General features: G+C 48.2%; 1 protein-coding gene across 5 annotated transcripts in view; it reads right to left on the bottom strand.

The window, feature by feature from the left end:
* Positions 1 to 17191, bottom strand: part of LOC125461558 (potassium voltage-gated channel subfamily KQT member 2) — a 283167-nt gene that overhangs the window by 48257 nt on the left and 217719 nt on the right. For 3 of the 5 annotated variants that reach the window (XM_059652710.1, XM_059652708.1, XM_059652709.1), the window contains 2 exons: positions 13488 to 13596; positions 11614 to 11745 (listed from right to left, as the gene is read on the bottom strand). In XM_059652710.1, the coding sequence (XP_059508693.1) occupies positions 11614 to 11745; positions 13488 to 13596 (241 nt within the window). Of the gene's footprint in view, positions 1 to 3850; positions 3953 to 4087; positions 4557 to 11613; positions 11746 to 13487; positions 13597 to 17191 lie in introns of those variants that run through there. The other 2 variants (XM_059652713.1, XM_059652711.1) reach the window with 2 other exon arrangements.

Here is a 17191-nt window from a genome sequence, read left to right as displayed (position 1 = left end):
TCACATACAGAGTCCAGCCCGATTGTCAGTCCAGGTGTTAGTGTGAGCAAATTGGAAAATGCAAGGCCATTGGACAAAGATGATCAGAACTCTTCAAGGGGAAAGTTTCTCTCAAGGTACCATTAGATTTCTTTCTGGGGAAGGGAAGGGTTGGAATTTGTCTTTTCTCATTAAGTGGCGAGGAGTGGGGAGGAAACGGTGGAGTCAGTTCCTAAAATATAACTCAACAGTTATTAGGCAGGCATTACTGAGATGCGCTCCATACACACATACATCAGTCATGCCAATAACATGTACATGGCTCACAACAACAGTCTGCAAAGGAAGTTGCATACACACACAAAGCAGTGAAAGGCTGGGGTTGGAGGATTCGATAAGGAACAGCACGTGTCTCTAAAAGGAAGGTGATGTTTTCAAGCTGGGCAAAGGCTAGCACTCAATGGACTCATCATCTGCCTTGGCATTTGTGTGGATTCAGAATGGATATCCATACACAAGCAAGGGGTGATCACCGAGAGAGGAAAATGATGCTCTTCATATCGGGAGGCACCCATGGAATCCAGCAATCATAATTTGAATCAACCGTGTATCCAGCCAAGGTTTTATATCCAGGGTCATCATCATATTTCTCATCAGGGAGAACAACTGAATAATATCAATTTCTGTGCACAAATTCCTCTGAAGTTGGACCTTCTCTGATTGGAGTTGCATGTTGACCTTGTTGAAACATAGAAGATTCTGCGGGGACTTGAAAGGGTCAGTTAAGGAGGCTGTTTCCCCTGGTGGGGAACCCTTAGACCAGAGTCTCAGCGTAAAGAGTCGCCTATTTAAGATAGAGATAAGGAAGAATTTCTTCTCCCAGTTGGTAGTAAATGAGTAGAATTATTTATTGCAGAAAGCTGTTGAGATTGGCTTATTTAGAATATTCAAGACTGAGGTAGATTTTTAATCAGTGAGGGAATCAAAGGTTATAGGAGAAAGGCAAAAGACTGAAGCTGACAGTGATCAGATCAGCCATGATCTCACTGAATGGTGGAATAGGCTAGATGGGCTGAATGGCCTAGTTCTGCTCCCATGTCTTCTGGTCATAGGATCTATCCTCAGTTGGAGGGGCCGATGGAGAGCAGCTTGGACATCTGTCAACGTTACAATGTTCGGGTGCTGAATCCTTTTTCCAACGAGGGAACCTAGGAACTGAAGCTATGGGGCAGCTTCGAGCCGCCTCCACTATTGCTAATTGCTGACCGTCCACACAAACTGCAGAACTACGGCCTGGCTGATAGTTTCCATTTTGCAAACCAGCTACCTTTGGGGCCTGGTAGGAGTTGGGTCAATCAGAAACTCGGTTCCAATTTCTTTTTCTTAATTTTTCACAGGATTTAGATGTCATTGAGAAAGCCATTAGTCATTGCCCGTGGTGAAGTGGTGGCAGGTGAATCTCACTCAGTGGTTTACAAGAGTATTCCTGAGGGCTGCTCAGACTGCATTGCTGTGGGTCTGGAGTCACAAAGAATCCCAGGCAGGGTAAGGCCAGCAGAGGTCCTTCCCTCAGAAATGGTAGCAAACAGATGGATTTTATGACTGTCTGGTAGCTTCAGCATTATCATTTATGAGACCAATTTCCTTATTCCTGTTTTATTTATTTAGTTAATTTGCATTGAGCTTCCTAGCCACCACAGAGCAGTTTGAACCCGCGTCTTCAAATCAACTGGTGATCTCTGGCTTGTCTGTAAGACATCCAGTCAGTTCCCACTCTTACTGGTTCATAGATAAGCTCTTGCAGAGGAGCTAAGTCCCAAAGCTGATAAAATGAGATCTTCTATGAGTTCCATAGAAGAGTCACATTGAACCCAAACTTTGTTGCTTTCTCCACAGATGCTGTCAGACCTGTTGAGTTTCTCCAGCGCATTTTTTTGTTTCCTTCATTCTATAATTTGGACTAGACTTGAACTCAGATCCCCAGAGGTGGCTGTGGTGTGTAAATTCCAACGATCTATCAATGCAGAGAAAGACGATGGCTTTGCTTAAAATGGGAAATAGGTGCTCCTTGCTGAGCATGTTCTTTGCAGTGGCTCTACAAATCAGCATGCTGCAACCTGTATGTCTAACTTTGTCCAAGCTTTCTTCACCCTAATGCTCCGCATGTCATTGGTTACTGTGATCTGCCTGTACTGCTTACAAATAAAGCTTTTCACTATACTTAGATATGCATGACAATAAATCAAATCTAATTAGGCGAGGAACTAAAATGTGAGTCAAGGAAAGTTATCCATTTAGAAATCAGGCCTTTCCAATGACAAATAAAAAGCCATCACAGTGTGTTATGTTGCAGTAAGACTAGGGGCACCCTGCTAGAACCATTGGTCAATGGTTTTATCTGGATCAACAAATAGATAGGACCTGGCCTCACCACTCCTACTCTCTCTAACATCCTTCCAGTTGTGCACCACTAAAAGATTTCTGAATTGTTTCAATCACTCTCTAGAGTCTCCACTCTTTTTTCATTTCATTTGTGACTTTAGCTTTCAAGATCCCATGCTGTTGGATTCCCTCATTTACACCTCTTTGAGCCCCTTTTCTACACTAAATTTCTCCTTAAAGCCCATCCTTTTGCTCAAGGTTTTGGTCATCTTCCAAATACCTCCTTTTGTGTCATTTTGTGTCTGAGAACATTTCTGTTTTCAGAATACTTTACTGCAGTGAAAAAAAACTTTATATCAGTCACCAATGTTGTGACAGGAAAGAAAATAACTTGCATTGATATAGCGCATCAGTTGCTGTAAAACTTCTCAAAGTGCTTCTCGGGAATTAGATAGAGACTGAGCCGAAGACAGCAATATTAGGATCGGTAGAATCTGAGCAATACCTTTAAGGAGATGAGGAGGAGAAATCTGGAGCCAGAGTTCCAGAGCTTAGCACCAAATTGGAGGAGTGCAGAGTTCTCACAAGGTTGTGATAGGCTGGAAGCTATGAAGGGATCGGAAAATAAGGATGAGAATGTTGGACACTAACCTAGAGGCAGAATACAGTGGGTTCTGGAAATCTAAAAATCCTCTGCTGAAACTGTTAACTGTCTCTGCATGGATGTTGCCTAACGCATTGAGTTTTATTCTAACACTTTCTTTTCATGTGAGAACTTTAAGACTCACAAGAAAAATAGCTGAAGCCCCTCATTCCAGAGAAGCTGTCCCGGTACAGGGTTGTGCAGTTGGTGGAGACTCAGTGATAGCGCACTCTGCTTCTCTCTCCGCAGGGAATGTCTCTGCTGCTTTCCTCGTCCAAAGTCTTTGTTGGGTTTCTGTTCAATGATAAATTTGGTTGTCCGTCATTTGCCCAATCAAAGCCACAGTGTGTTGCATTGTCTGTTTTTTATTTGAATGAAAGTGAGCCTGTCACACCTCATGTTGCCCTTTGCCTCAGAATGCATCCATGCCTCACGTGTCCCATGCTTCCATGCAAATAACAAGCAGCAATTTCAAACCCAAAGCGCAAAAGATGCTGTTTTCTTGCCCATTTCCTGCCATTAGAATCACAAGCATTCCCAGTCATTCAAAGGAAATCAAAAAGCTTTCACCAGTTTACATAGTGCGATACAAACACTGACAGCTAAACCCCTTCATCGACCACTTTATTTAGCACTTACCCTCTCATCTGTACCCTTCGGGTAAGAACTTCAAGTGCTGAGGAAATTTTCACCTGAACTTGAATCAAATCCTTTTGAAGAAACTGAGAGTGAATTTTAATTTAAGCTCTTTTTTTACAGATCTGTGCCTGAAGAAGGGGGTTGGCTGCGTAAATAATAACTCTTGAGTGAGACAAAGTAAGCATTCTGTCGATTTTTAGTCCTAACCTAGGAGAGTATTGGATTGAATCTTTGGAAGTGGTGAGGATTCCCTTTAACTTCTTATGCCGGGGAGTTGAAGGGGGTGGGGGACCCACAATCATATCTATCCTGGCAGAGTGAAATAAAAGAGAACACCAGCAAAATGTATAATGAAGCAATGTGAGGACACAGAACAGAATTACAACACAGCAGTACATTTATCAATCAAATGACACGGACAGTGTAGAGAACATTACTGGGAATGGTCCTGTTGAAAGAATCCATCTCATAAGCAGGACTCCTTTCTGTGACCCCACCATTATTTTCCAAAACAGTCAGCACCTGTAAAATGTCAATAAGTCAGCCCCTCAGCGTGTAAAATAGAGGCAAAATGCTTCACACACGCTGGACATCTGAACCAAATGTCAGAGATTGCTGCAGAAACTCAGCAGGTGTGGTGGCACCTTTGGGCAGAAAGCAGAATTGTTTCGAGTCCAGTATGATCTTCCATCAGAACACAAACTAGAAATGTTAACTCAGTTTTGCTCTCCACAGATGCTGTCAAGTCTTCTGAGCTTCTCCAGCGTTCTCTGTATTAGGTTCGTGTAAGACAGCCCAGTTTAGTTCCAACCTGACTATCATGGCTTGTTGTTCAATATGTGTATTCCACACATAGACACATCTGGCTGTGTCCAGAGGCCCCAGAAACAACATTCACCCGCTGACGTCAAATCTGTGGAATGATGATGTGAAACCAAGGATAAACAGTTGAGGGAGACATATTCCACTGACGTAACATGAAGTTGCGCACAGCCAGGGCTTAACCTCCCAACTACGACACAATGACTGCCTTCTGAAAATTACACATTAGTTTATCAGTTCTTGTAATACATCAACAAATTTCAGAATTGGAAACTCTCAGCTCTGACACAGGGACAGTTAAACTGCAAGTCTGGCCTCTCTAGCACAGAGTAATTTGTGAGAGACAGAGTTTCTATCAACACTTCCTGCTAAATTTGCACAGCGGTCTGAACATAAAAATTTCTTTGTACTGTTTCACAAAATGGTCAAATGAGTTTTCTGTGAACTTGGCAAAATTATTAAATCTTCCACAATATCAGCTGGGCTTGATCAAAGGCAATGAAAGGTCGATGCATTACTGAGAAATCTGAGGGTCTAAATGTTGCCTTGCTCTAGATGTGACCCATTCACAAGCAAGCTCTGGACATGGTCTGGGTGAAAGTCAATAGTAAGACTAACTGCAAAGTGCCTTGTACCAATAAACATCTCTGCCTGCAGTTTCATATTTATCAGTCAGAGCGACCCCAGTGCTGTACTCTGTCATAATCTCAAAGTCTGGCAGCTTTCCATTCATATCAAAGTGAGGAAAGGATGGAGCAGGTATCCACAGTATTCCCAAAATTGCTACACATCTCCACATTGACCCTGGATAACAAAATGTGAGGCTGGATGAACACAGCAGGCCAAGCAGCATCTCAGGAGCACAAAAGCTGACGTTTTGGGCCTAGACCCTTCATCAGAGAGCCCTCTGATGAAGGGTCTAGGCCTGAAACGTCAGCTTTTGTGCTCCTGTGATGCTGCTTGGCCTGCTGTGTTCATCCAGCCTCACATTTTGTTATCTTGGATTCTCCAGCATCTGCAGTTCCCATTATCTCCACATTGACCCTGATTGGCGAGAGCTCTGTCTCTCACTGAATCCATCAATGTGCCCCCTTGTGGCTTACCGTCCCAACACAGTGACAATGAACTTAACATTGTTGGAAAAACTTGGATATATGGATCTATTTTGCTTGATCCAACCCGTTCACTGAATGGTCTCAGGACAGATCTCTAGAGGACACCACCAGTCACATCCTGTCAATTTAGTAGGCACTCATCTCCTGCTCCCTATCTCCTGTCACATTACCAACTGCCTCACTAATGTAATTGCTCCAGTTCCATTCTCCTCCATTCTGTCAACAAACTGTCCAGTGGAGCTTTGTCAGACTTGCAATATTCATAGAATCATAGAATCCCTACAGTGCAGAAAGAAGCCATTCAGCCCACTGAATTGAATCATGGAACGAGCTGCCAGAGGAAGTGGTAGAGGTGAGTACAATTACAACATTTAAAAGACATTCAGACAACAGCATAGACAGAAAAGGTTTAGAGGGCTTTGGGCCAAATGCAGGCAAGTGGGACGAGTTTAGTTCAGGAAATTTGGTCAGCACAGACATGTTGAGCCAAAGGTCAGTTTCCGTGCTGTCTAACTCGATGAGTCTGCACTGAAACTCTGAAGAGCATCTCACCCAGACCTACCACATCAACCTGCATGGGATTTTTACCACCATTAACACACCTAACCTAAACATTCCTGCGTACTGTGGGGCAATTTATGCCTGGCCAATCCACCTAGCCTGCACATCATTGGACGATGGGAGGAAACCGGAGCACGCAGGAGAAACCCACGCAGACACAGAGAATGCGCAAACTCTACCCAGACAGTCGCCTGAGGCTGGGATTGAACCCGGGTCCCTGGTGATGAGAGGTAGCAGTGCTAACCCCTGAGCCGCCCCATATTACTATTCGCCTGAGGCTGGGATTGAACCCGGGTCCCTGGTGATGAGAGGTAGCAGTGCTAACCCCTGAGCCGCCCCATATTACTATTCGCTGCCATTGTTCAGCCCCCCTCCTCTCCTGAAGATGCTGATCTGATTGGGACTTGGATATTTGAACTCATCAGTTACTATAACCAAGCAACCATTCATATTGTGTAACAGGCAGTGTTTAATGCCCATCCCTAATTGCCCAGAGGGCAGTTCAAAGTCAAACACATTGTTGTGAGCCTAGAGTCACATGGAGGCCAGACCCAGGTACAGACAATAGATTTCCTTCCCTAAAGAACCAGACACATCCTGTCAATTTAGTAGGCACTCATCTCCTGCTCCCTATCTCCTGTCACATTACCAACTGCCTCACTAATGTAATTGCTCCAGTGGTCATGGTTTCATGGTCATCATTACAATCTTAATCCCAGACTTTTATTGAAATCATCTGCTGTGGTGGGATTGGAAACCAGGTCCCCAGAACATTACCTGGGTCTCCAGAACAGTAGTTGGTCATATTTATAGTTCATCTGCCAAATTTTTGCCCACTTATTTATTCAATCTCTCTGTAAACTGTTTCTATCCCTCTCACAACCTGCCTTTCTGTATGTATCTCCAGTACATTCACTTCCTTCCTCCAAGCCATTAACAAATACTGTAAACAGTTGCGGTCCCAGCACTAACCCCTGTGGAACCCACTGGTTACAAACAACCTGAGAAAGAACCCCTTAACCCCACTCGCTATTTCCTGCCATTGAGCCAATTCTCTATCCATGCCAATATACGCCCTCTAATACCATAGGCTCTCATCATCTGCCTTAATCTTTTCTACCTCATTGAACACATTCTGAAAGTCCCAATACAACACATCTACTGGTTCGCCTCTATCCACACTAGCCGAGATATCCTCAAAAACTCTTATAAATTAGTCAGACACGATTTCCCTTCCTTAATAATTCATCAGACCATCGCCTGAAATTTAGAAGGTGATGAGGTGATTTTCTCAAAGGTTTCAAAATATTAAAGAAAATTAATCAAATGGAAAGACAGAAACAAATTCTATAATTTTGGAGTATCTGGGAGCATGGTCTAAGTTTTGAGGCCAGACGGTTCAGGAGTGAAATTAAGAAACATTCCTCTGTGACACCTTTGTGTGGAGCACTATCAGGATGTTCTATCAGTTGTTAGTTTTACATTTATACATTGATGGACCTTTGCTCACCAAAGCTACTAAATAGCAATATACATTGAGCTCACTGAGTATTGAAACAGGTTTGAGGAGCAAATTGGCCTTCTCTTATCCTATATTGCTATTATGAGCCTGAAATTGGATTCTACAATTAAAGCCTCACTTAATTTTTAAAAATAATCAAAATGTATGTTTAAAGTTTGTCATGTTGATTTCTCTCTGCAATAGGAGAAGAAACTACTCATGAAATAAGTTATCAGCAAGTGGTTAAAGTTTATTCCCTTTCTAAAGATCAAAATACTTCAGCAGCTAGTGGGAAGGTTCCTATGATTTAAGTTAAGAAAGATGAGTACAAGAATTACACAGTTCCTTGGGACACATGAAGGATAGCAGAACAGGAATGTCATGGTTGGAGCACAGAGAAGTTCATGGACACCAGGTTAGTTCTGAGTAAACACATCTATGGCACATTCAAAGCACAAACAGCTTCAGCTCTAACCTTAAGCTGCAGGCTGAAACACAGGGACGGTGATGCATCAGGAAAATGAGAAAAGTTGCCTGGCTTCTTTACACTGGGAGACAAGTTGTAGCTCTTGAGGTGGAACCCCCTGGTTTAAATAAGAACACAAGAACTAGGAGCAGGAGTGGGCCATTCAGCCCTTCGAGCCCGCTCCACCATTCAATAAGATCATGGCTGATCTTTCTGTGGACTCAGATCCACTTACCCGTGCTCTTATCGTATTCCTTAATTCTTTTATTGTTCAAGAAAATATCTACCTTAGCTTTAAAAGCATTTGCTGAAGAAGCGTCAGCTACTTCACTGGGCAAGGAATTCCAATGATTAACAACCCTCTGAGTGGAGAAGTTCCTTCTCAATTCAGTCATAAATCTGCTCCCTCCAATCTTGAGGCTATGCCCTCTTGTCCTAGCTTCACCTGCCACTGGAAACATCCTCTCTACTTCTATCTTATCAATTCTCTTCATAATTTTATATGTTTCTATAAGATCCCCCCTCAATCTTCTGAATTCCAATGAATATAATCCCAATCTACTCAGTATCTCCTCGTAAGTCAACCCCCTCAACTCCAGAATCAACCTGGCGAACTTCCTCTGCAGCCCCTCCAGTGCCAGCACATCCTTCCTCAAGTAAGAAGACTAAAGCTGCACAGTTTGCTCAGTGTTCGGGGAAAGGAGAGTGTGTCTGCAAGTCAAGCAGATAAAGTGGGGCCCAGAGGGTGGATGTGTTAGCCTTTGTAACTGTCTAAATAGCTTGAGGTTCTTTCAGCTTGTCTGGAGTAAACAATGAGGGCTGCCTGCCCAAGGTCAGGGTTTGGAACATCTGCTCACAGCTAGGAGGACCCTGCAATGGGACGGGAAGGATCCAATCATCATGGTCCATGTAGGTACCAAAGGAGGTTCTGCATAGTAAGTCTGAGGGCCTAGGTGTCAAATTAAGATGCAGACGCTAAAATAGTTGTAGTTTGTACATTACTACTGGTACCAGGTGTAAATTGGCATAGAATAGAAGGTGAATGTGTGATTCAAAGACTGGTTTGGGAGAAGTGCGTTCTGGTTTGTGGGGAATTGGCACTAGTACTGGGGAAAGGGAGGCTATACTCCACATCATGTGATGCCTTATACGAATGCCCTCCATGTTGTTCCTCCTGGCATGGAGCTGTTCCCTGAAAGGGCTGATGCTGCACATCATCCCCTTCGACTCCTTCATCTGCCCAGGCATACCTTGGTGTTCTCTTTTACTGCAGGGTGGCAAATGTCCCCAGTGAAGGGCTGTCTGCGAGGGAGTCCTCTCTCTTTCCACTGGGAAGCCCATGCAGCAGTCACATGCGATTGTAGATCTGGATTGGCTGACAGCCACCCAGCCCAACTGTTTATTCTGCAATGCTGTGGAGTTCATGGGCTGCGCAAGTGCTGGCTGTGGATAGATGCAGCCTCTTTAACTTTCCCAGTAACTTTGTTATTCTTTTGGCTACACTTCACTCCCACACTCCAGGTCTTTGGCCACCCAGGGCTGAGTGGGTCCAGGTATGGTATGGGATGTCCTCCTGGATCTGCTCCTTGGCCTGGCCAAAGTGATAGGCGCCCACCACGCTCCCCCCCCCCACCCAAAAACTGCCCACTGTCTCTCCCTACTCCACCATAGCCAAAAACACCAACTGTTTTATAGGATGTGAAAATAAACATGCACACATGGTAATACTCTGACAGGAGTAATAATTTTGGCACAAATATATTTTCATACAAAAATATGCATTTTTCAAAACCTCTAATAAAGACGCAGTAGGAAATCTACCAGGTTTTCCCTTCAGCTTTTCACTCTTTAGGTTCAGTTAATCGCAGCTAATTGTTTTGAGGGTGGAATTTCATAACAAAAATATATGAGTTATCTAGTACATTGATGTAAGATTAAGTCTACACGGGAATTTCAACAGGTATTAAGTTTTACTTTGTGCTTAACAGCACTGAGTACATGACAAAGAAACAAAGAAAACAGGCACAGGAGGAGGCCATTCAGCCCTTCAAGCCTGCTCTGCCATTCAATACAATCATTGCTGATCATCCAGCTCAGTCCCTTGTTCCTGCTTTCTCTCTCTCCAGACTGTTAGATCCCTTTAGTCACAAGAAATATATCTAACGGCTTCTTGAAAATATTCAATAATTTAGCCTTAACCACATCCTGTGGCAGAAAATTCCACAGGCTCCCCACTCTCTGAGTGAAGATATTTCTCCTCATCTGAGTCCTAAATGGCCAACCCTGTAATCCTTAAACTGTGGTTCTTAAACACGTTTCAATACCTTGGCCATAAAACATGGTTCAGTCTCACTCACCTCGGTGAACAAATGGTGGGAATGTAGGGATCACACTCAATAACAGAATAAGCACCATCCGACCTGCTTTCTACCTTTTCTGCTTAGATTGTTATACTGGCTCATCACAGAGACCAATCTCTATCGCACACTCAGACATGAGGTCAAGAGATCCCCGTAGTGGAGGGCTTTGGGAACAACGATATCAAATTCATCTGAGCCTTTCAAGTGAGTTACACACCACACAACATGGAAAATGACTTAGATTTAAAAAGCATCTTTTCACAACTTCTGAATATGTGAAAGAAAGTCACAACCAATGAAATCATTTTATAGATGAAGCTGCCAATGGAATGTAGAAAATCTGGTGGTGAGCTTGCTGACAGAAAAGTGCCATAATTAGCAAAGCAACAATGTTTTTGTGACGCTGGGTAAGTATTGATCAGGAGATTGGAAAGACGTCCAATGCTTTTGTTTGGATAGTGGCTGCGAGATCTCCTCGCGAGAGGCCAGGCAAGCGCTTGGTGTAACACCTTACCCTAAAGACAGCACCTCTAACAGTGCAGCACTCCCCCAGGATAGGCCTAGATTTTAAGCTTACGTATCATATTCTCCGAAAATATTATTTTCTCAAAGAGTGGTGAACACTGTTGCCTCCCAGCACCAGGGAGATGGGTTTGGTTCCGTTCTTGGGTGACTGTCTGTGTGGAGTTTGCACATTCTCCCTGTGTCGGAGTGAATTTCCTTCAGGTGCTCCGCTTTCCTCCCACAGTCCAAAGATATGCAGGTTGGTGTGGACAGGCCGTGTTAACTTACCCCAAAATAACCAAATTCCAGGGATGTGCTGTCCAGGGAGATTAGCCATGGGAAACGCAGGGTTACAGAAATTGGGTGAAGGGGCGGGTCTGGGTGAGATGCTCTTCAGAAGGTCAATGTAGACCCGATGGGCCGAATGGCCTGCTCCCACACTGCATGATTCTACGATAAGTGAAATATTCCACCGAGTAATGATTGGACACAGATCTGTTTAATGTGACGAGCTTGCAGTGTTGGGGTGTGTTTCACAGATTCAGACAGGGACCAGGGTTGGTTGTAGACACACAGAGAGAGGGGGATGCATGGCCGAGGTGAGGGAGAGGTTACTGTTTAATGGAAGAGTGTATGCTTGCCTGGACTGTAGGTTTTTGATTCGGGACAGCATGTCCAAGTGGCCTGCGGAATACTGCTCGATGACATCCATGACATCGTAAGGCCGCAAACTCTCCTTGAACTTCCGTTTTGAAACGAGAAATCGCATAATGCTACAAAGAAAGTTTTCTGACAGTTAGAGCTGGCAGACGAGAGCAAAGACTGGGCAGAAAATCAAGAGAGTCAAACCACCTGGTTCACCAGTAACACCACACTCCATCCCCGCTCCTCGGAATGTTTGATCCTTGCTACCTTCCTTCCCCCTGTGAACCGCAGCGTTAGTCAGTGGAGAAAGTCTTCATTATTCATCAAACCACCCTGTACTGGGTCACTGAACAATAACCAGCCTCAGGACCCTCCCCGATTCCACCTTCTCCTCCTAACATCAAGAATGTAAGTGCTCCAAGGCCAACTGATGTAAAATTTCCCACCCGCATCTCTTTGAAAACACTTGGGACATCTTTATGGTACCCAGTCCACGTTACTGGGGGAGCTACTCACCTGAAAGGGGCTAAGGTTGCTTGTCCATGGTTAAGCTAGCTTTGTAAAAATCTATTCTTAGGTGGGCAAGGCCAGCATTTGTTGCTGTCCCTAAATGCCCATTAAGCTATTTCTGAGGGCAAATAAGAGTCCACCGCATTGCTGTGGATCTGGAGTCACATGTAGGCCAGATCAGGTAAGGATGGCAGATTTCCTTCCCTAAAGGACATTAGAGAACCAGCTGGGATTTTCCACAGCAACCAATAATAGTTGTCACTGATAACAAAGCATGGAGCTGGATGAACACAGCAGGCCAAGCAGCATCTTGGGAGCACAAAAGCTGACATTTTGGGCTGATACCCTTCATCAGAAATGGGGGAGGGGGAGAGGATTCTGGAATAAATAGGGAGCTGAGGCCAGTTTTCAAATCCCAGATTTACTAATTAGCTGCTGTAGTGGGATTTGAACCCATGACTCAGGGCCATTAACCAATGGGATCTCTAGGCCAGCACCATTAACAAGAGAGAGGCATCTCCCTTCTATAAAGGGAATGGGTCACAAAACAAGGACAGATGTGTCTATGCTCAGCAATTCATGGTCCTGTAACATGAGAGAGGGGCTGCATTGTGAATTGGGGTGGGGTGGGGTGGGATGAAGAATGAGGCTAAGCACGGTGGCTCAGTGTTTAGCACTGCAGCCTCACAGCACCAGGGACCCGGGTCCAATTCCAGCCTCGGGCGACTGTCTGTGTGGAGTTTGCACATTCTCCCTGTGTCTGCGTGGGTTTCCTCCGGGTGCTCCGGTTTCCTCCCACAGTCCAAAGATGTGCAGGCTAGGTGGATTGGCCATGCTAAATTGCCCGTAGTGTTCAGGGGTGAGTGGTTATAGGGTGATGGGAATGGGTCTGGGTGGGATGCTTCAAAAGGGCAGTGTGGACTTGTTAGGCCGAAGGGCCTGTTTCCACACTGTGGGAATCTAATCTAATACCACAGGCCCTGCCTTATTCAACTGAAAGGGACTGCCAGTGGCTGTTCAAAAGTTAGTTCAGGAAATAAGAGGTCTGTGATGGAGCCAGTACAGGGAACTCCACACTCACTGCACTCTCATTCCCCACATCATCACACTCTGACACCGAGGGGCTCCATTGCTAGTTGGCATGCACAGAGTTCCTGGCTTCAAAACAGCTGAAGGCACACACCAGCTGGAAATTACATTTTGCCAGTGGGCCAGTGTCTTGGACATCAACGTCCTAACTCCCTCCACACTTTCTGGGCTTGGCTCAAACCAATTACTTCCCAGTAGAGATATCACAGACTGCCCACAGTTGAGTACACAGCTCTCAAAAACAGAATTTACTTTCCAGTCTAAGTCTTACCACATGGCTCTGATTGAAACCTTCAGTCCAGGGGTGAGGTCGTCCGTAATGAACTCACATTGACAGCTCCTGTTGTCTGGCATGTCCTCTTCAGGCAGACTCGAATGGTCTAAAACACAGAGCGGTCACATTGGAAATCTGCACAGTGCCTGCTCTCATTCCAGTCACTGCCAGGGCACACAGGGGAACACTCCCTTCTTCACCAAAACACTGTCACAAAAGGCAACACATATGCCCCAATAGTTAAACGGAATAAAGCCCCAATCGCAACAAAAACAAAGTTGCTGGTAAACCTCAGCAGGTCCAGCAGCACCTGTGGAGGAGAAAACAGAGTTAATGTTTAGCGTCTGGTGACCCTTCCTCAGAACTGTCAAGAAGCCATGGAGCCACTCAGTACTGAGGAAAGATGGCCAGATTTCCAGCAAGTTTGTGCTTGTTCCCGATTTACAGCATCTGCAGTTCTTTTCATTTTTATTTACCTTTCACTGTGCAAAACTCCCTCAGCACTGACCCACCGACAGTGCGGCCCTCCCTCAGCACTGACCCTCTGACAGTGCGGCGCTCCCTCAGCACTGACCCTCCGACAGTGCGAAACTCCCTCAGCACTGACCCTCTGACAGTGCGGCACTCCCTCAGCACTGACCCGCCGACAGCGCGCCAGTCCCTCAGCACTGACCCTCTGACAGTGCCCACTCCCTCAGCACTAACCCTCCGACAGTGCCCACTCGCTCAGCACTGACCCTCCGACAGTGCCCGCTCCCTCAGTGCTGACCCACCGACAGTGCCCGCTCCCTCAGCACTGACACACTGACAGTGCGACGCTCCCTCAGCACTGAACCTCCGACCGTGCAGGACTCCCTCAGCACTGACCCTCCGACAGTGCCCACTCCCTCAGCACTGACCATCCAACAGTGCAAAACTCCTTCAGCACTGACCCTCTGACAGTGCCCGCTCCCTCAGCACTGACCGTCCGACAGTGCGGCGCTCCCTCAGCACTGACCCTCCGACAGTGCCCACTCCCTCAGCACTGACCCTCTGACAGTGCGAAACTTCCTCAGCACTGACCCTCCGACAGTGCGGTGCTCCCTCAGCACTGACCCTCCGACAGTGCAGCGCTCCCTCAGCACTGACCCTCCGACAGTGCAGCGCTCCCTCAGCACTGACCCTCTGAGAGTGGGAAACCACCTCAGCACTGACCCACCGACAGTGCGGCGCCCCCTCAGCACTGACCCTCCGACAGTGCGGCGCTCCCTCAGCACTGACCCTCCGACAGTGCCCACTCCCTCAGCACTGACCGTCCAACAGTGATGTGCTCCCTCAGCACTGACCCTACGACAGTGCGAAATTTCCTCAGAACTGACCCTCCGACAGTGCGGCGCTCCCTCAGCACTGGCCCTCTGACAGTGCCCACTTCCTCAGCACTGGCCCTCTGACAGTGCCCACTTCCTCAGCACTGACCCTCCGACAGTGCCCACTCCCTCAGCACTGACCGTCCGACAGTGCGGCGCTCCCTCAGCACTGACCCTCCGACAGTGCGCAACTCCCTCAGCACTGACCCTCTGACAGTGCGGCACTCCCTCAGCACCGACCCGCCGACAGTGCGCCAGTCCCTCAGCACTGACCCTCTGACAGTGCCCACTCCCTCAGCACTAACCCTCCAACAGTGCCCACTCGCTCAGCACTGACCCTCCGACAGTGCCCGCTCCCTCAGCGCTGACCCTACGACAGTGCCCACTCCCTCAGCACTGACCCTCTGACAGTGTGGCACTCCCTCAGCACTGACCCTCTGACAGTGCCCGCTCCCTCAGCACTGACACACTGACAGTGCGACGCTCCCTCAGCACTGAACCTCCGACCGTGCAGGACTCCCTCAGCACTGACCCTCCGACATTGCCCACTCCCTCAGCACTGATTCTATGACAGTGCCCGCTCCCTCAGCACTGACCCACCAACAGTGTGGCACTCCCTCAGCACTGACCCTCCGACAGTGCCCACTCCATCAGCACTGACCATCTGACAGTGCCCACTCCCTCAGCACTGACCCTCCGACAGTGCCCACTCCCTCAGCACTGACCCTCCAAAAGTCCTCACTCCCTCTGCACTGACCCTCCGACAGTGCCCACTCCCTCAGCACTGACCGTCCAACAGTGATGCGCTCCCTCAGCACTGACCATCCGACAGTGCGGCGCTCCCTCAGCACTGACCCTCCGACAGTGCGAAACTTCCTCAGCACTGACCCTCCGACAGTGTGGCACTCCCTCAGCACTGACCCACCAACAGTGTGGCACTCCCTCAGCACTGACCCTCTGACAGTGCGGCGCTCCCTCAGCACTGACCCTCTGACAGTGCCCACTCCCTCAGCACTGACCCTCCGACAGTGCCCACTCCCTCAGCACTGACCCTCCAAAAGTCCTCACTCCCTCTGCACTGACCCTCCGACAGTGCCCACTCCCTCAGCACTGTCCGTCCAACAGTGATGCGCTCCCTCAGCACTGACCATCCGACAGTGCGGCGCTCCCTCAGCACTGACCCTCTGACAGTGCCCACTCCCTCAGCACTGACCCTCCGACAGTGCCCACTCCCTCAGCACTGACCCTCCAAAAGTCCTCACTCCCTCTGCACTGACCCTCCGACAGTGCCCACTCCCTCAGCACTGACCGTCCAACAGTGATGCGCTCCCTCAGCACTGACCCTCTGACAGTGCGAAACTTCCTCAGCACTGACCCTCCGACAGTGCGGCGCTCCCTCAGCACTGACCCTCTGACAGTGTCCACTTACTCAGCACTGACCCTCCGACAGTGCCCACTCCCTCAGCACTAACCCTCCAAAAGTCCTCACTCCCTCAGCACTGACCCTCCGACAGTGCCCACTCCCTCAGCACTGACCGTCCGACAGTGCGGCGCTCCCTCAGCACTGACCCTCCGACAGTGCGAAACTCCCTCAGCACTGACCCTCTGACAGTGCGGCACTCCCTCAGCACCGACCCGCCGACAGTGCGCCAGTCCCTCAGCACTGACCCTCTGACAGTGCCCACTCCCTCAGCACTAACCCTCCGACAGTGCCCACTCCCTCAGCACTGACCCTCTGACAGTGCCCACTCCATCAGCACTGACCGTCCGACAGTGCCCACTCACTCAGCACTGACCCTCCGACAGTGCCCACTGCCTCAGCACTGACCCTCCAACAGTGCAGCGCTCCCTCAGCACTGACCCTCCGACAGTGCGGCGCTCCCTCGGCAAGACACTCCGACAGTGCCCACTCACTCAGCACTGACCCTCCGACAGTGCCCGCTCCCTCAGCACTGACCCTCCGACAGAGCGGCGCTCCCTCAGCACTGACCCTCTGACAGTGCGAAACTTCCTCAGCACTGACCCACCGACAGTGCGGCGCCCCCTCAGCACTGACCCTCCGACAGTGCGGCGCTCCCTCAGCACTGACCCTCTGACAGTGCCCACTCCCTCAGCACTGACCCTCCGACAGTGCCCACTCCCTCAGCACTGACCGTCCAACAGTGATGTGCTCCCTCAGCACTGACCGTCCAACAGTGATGCGCTCCCTCAGCACTGACCCTCCGACAGTGCGAAACTTCCTCAGAACTGACCCTCCGACAGTGCGGCGCTCCCTCAGCACTGACCCTCTGACAGTGCCCACTTCCTCAGCACTGACCCTCCGACAGTGCCCACTCCCTCAGCACTGACCCTCCA

This window comes from Stegostoma tigrinum, chromosome 19 (assembly GCF_030684315.1).
Source record: "Stegostoma tigrinum isolate sSteTig4 chromosome 19, sSteTig4.hap1, whole genome shotgun sequence".
Taxonomy (NCBI): Eukaryota; Metazoa; Chordata; class Chondrichthyes; order Orectolobiformes; family Stegostomatidae; genus Stegostoma; species Stegostoma tigrinum.
The sequence above is the reverse complement of the archived record's forward strand: the minus strand, read 5'-3'. Positions and strand labels throughout refer to the sequence as shown.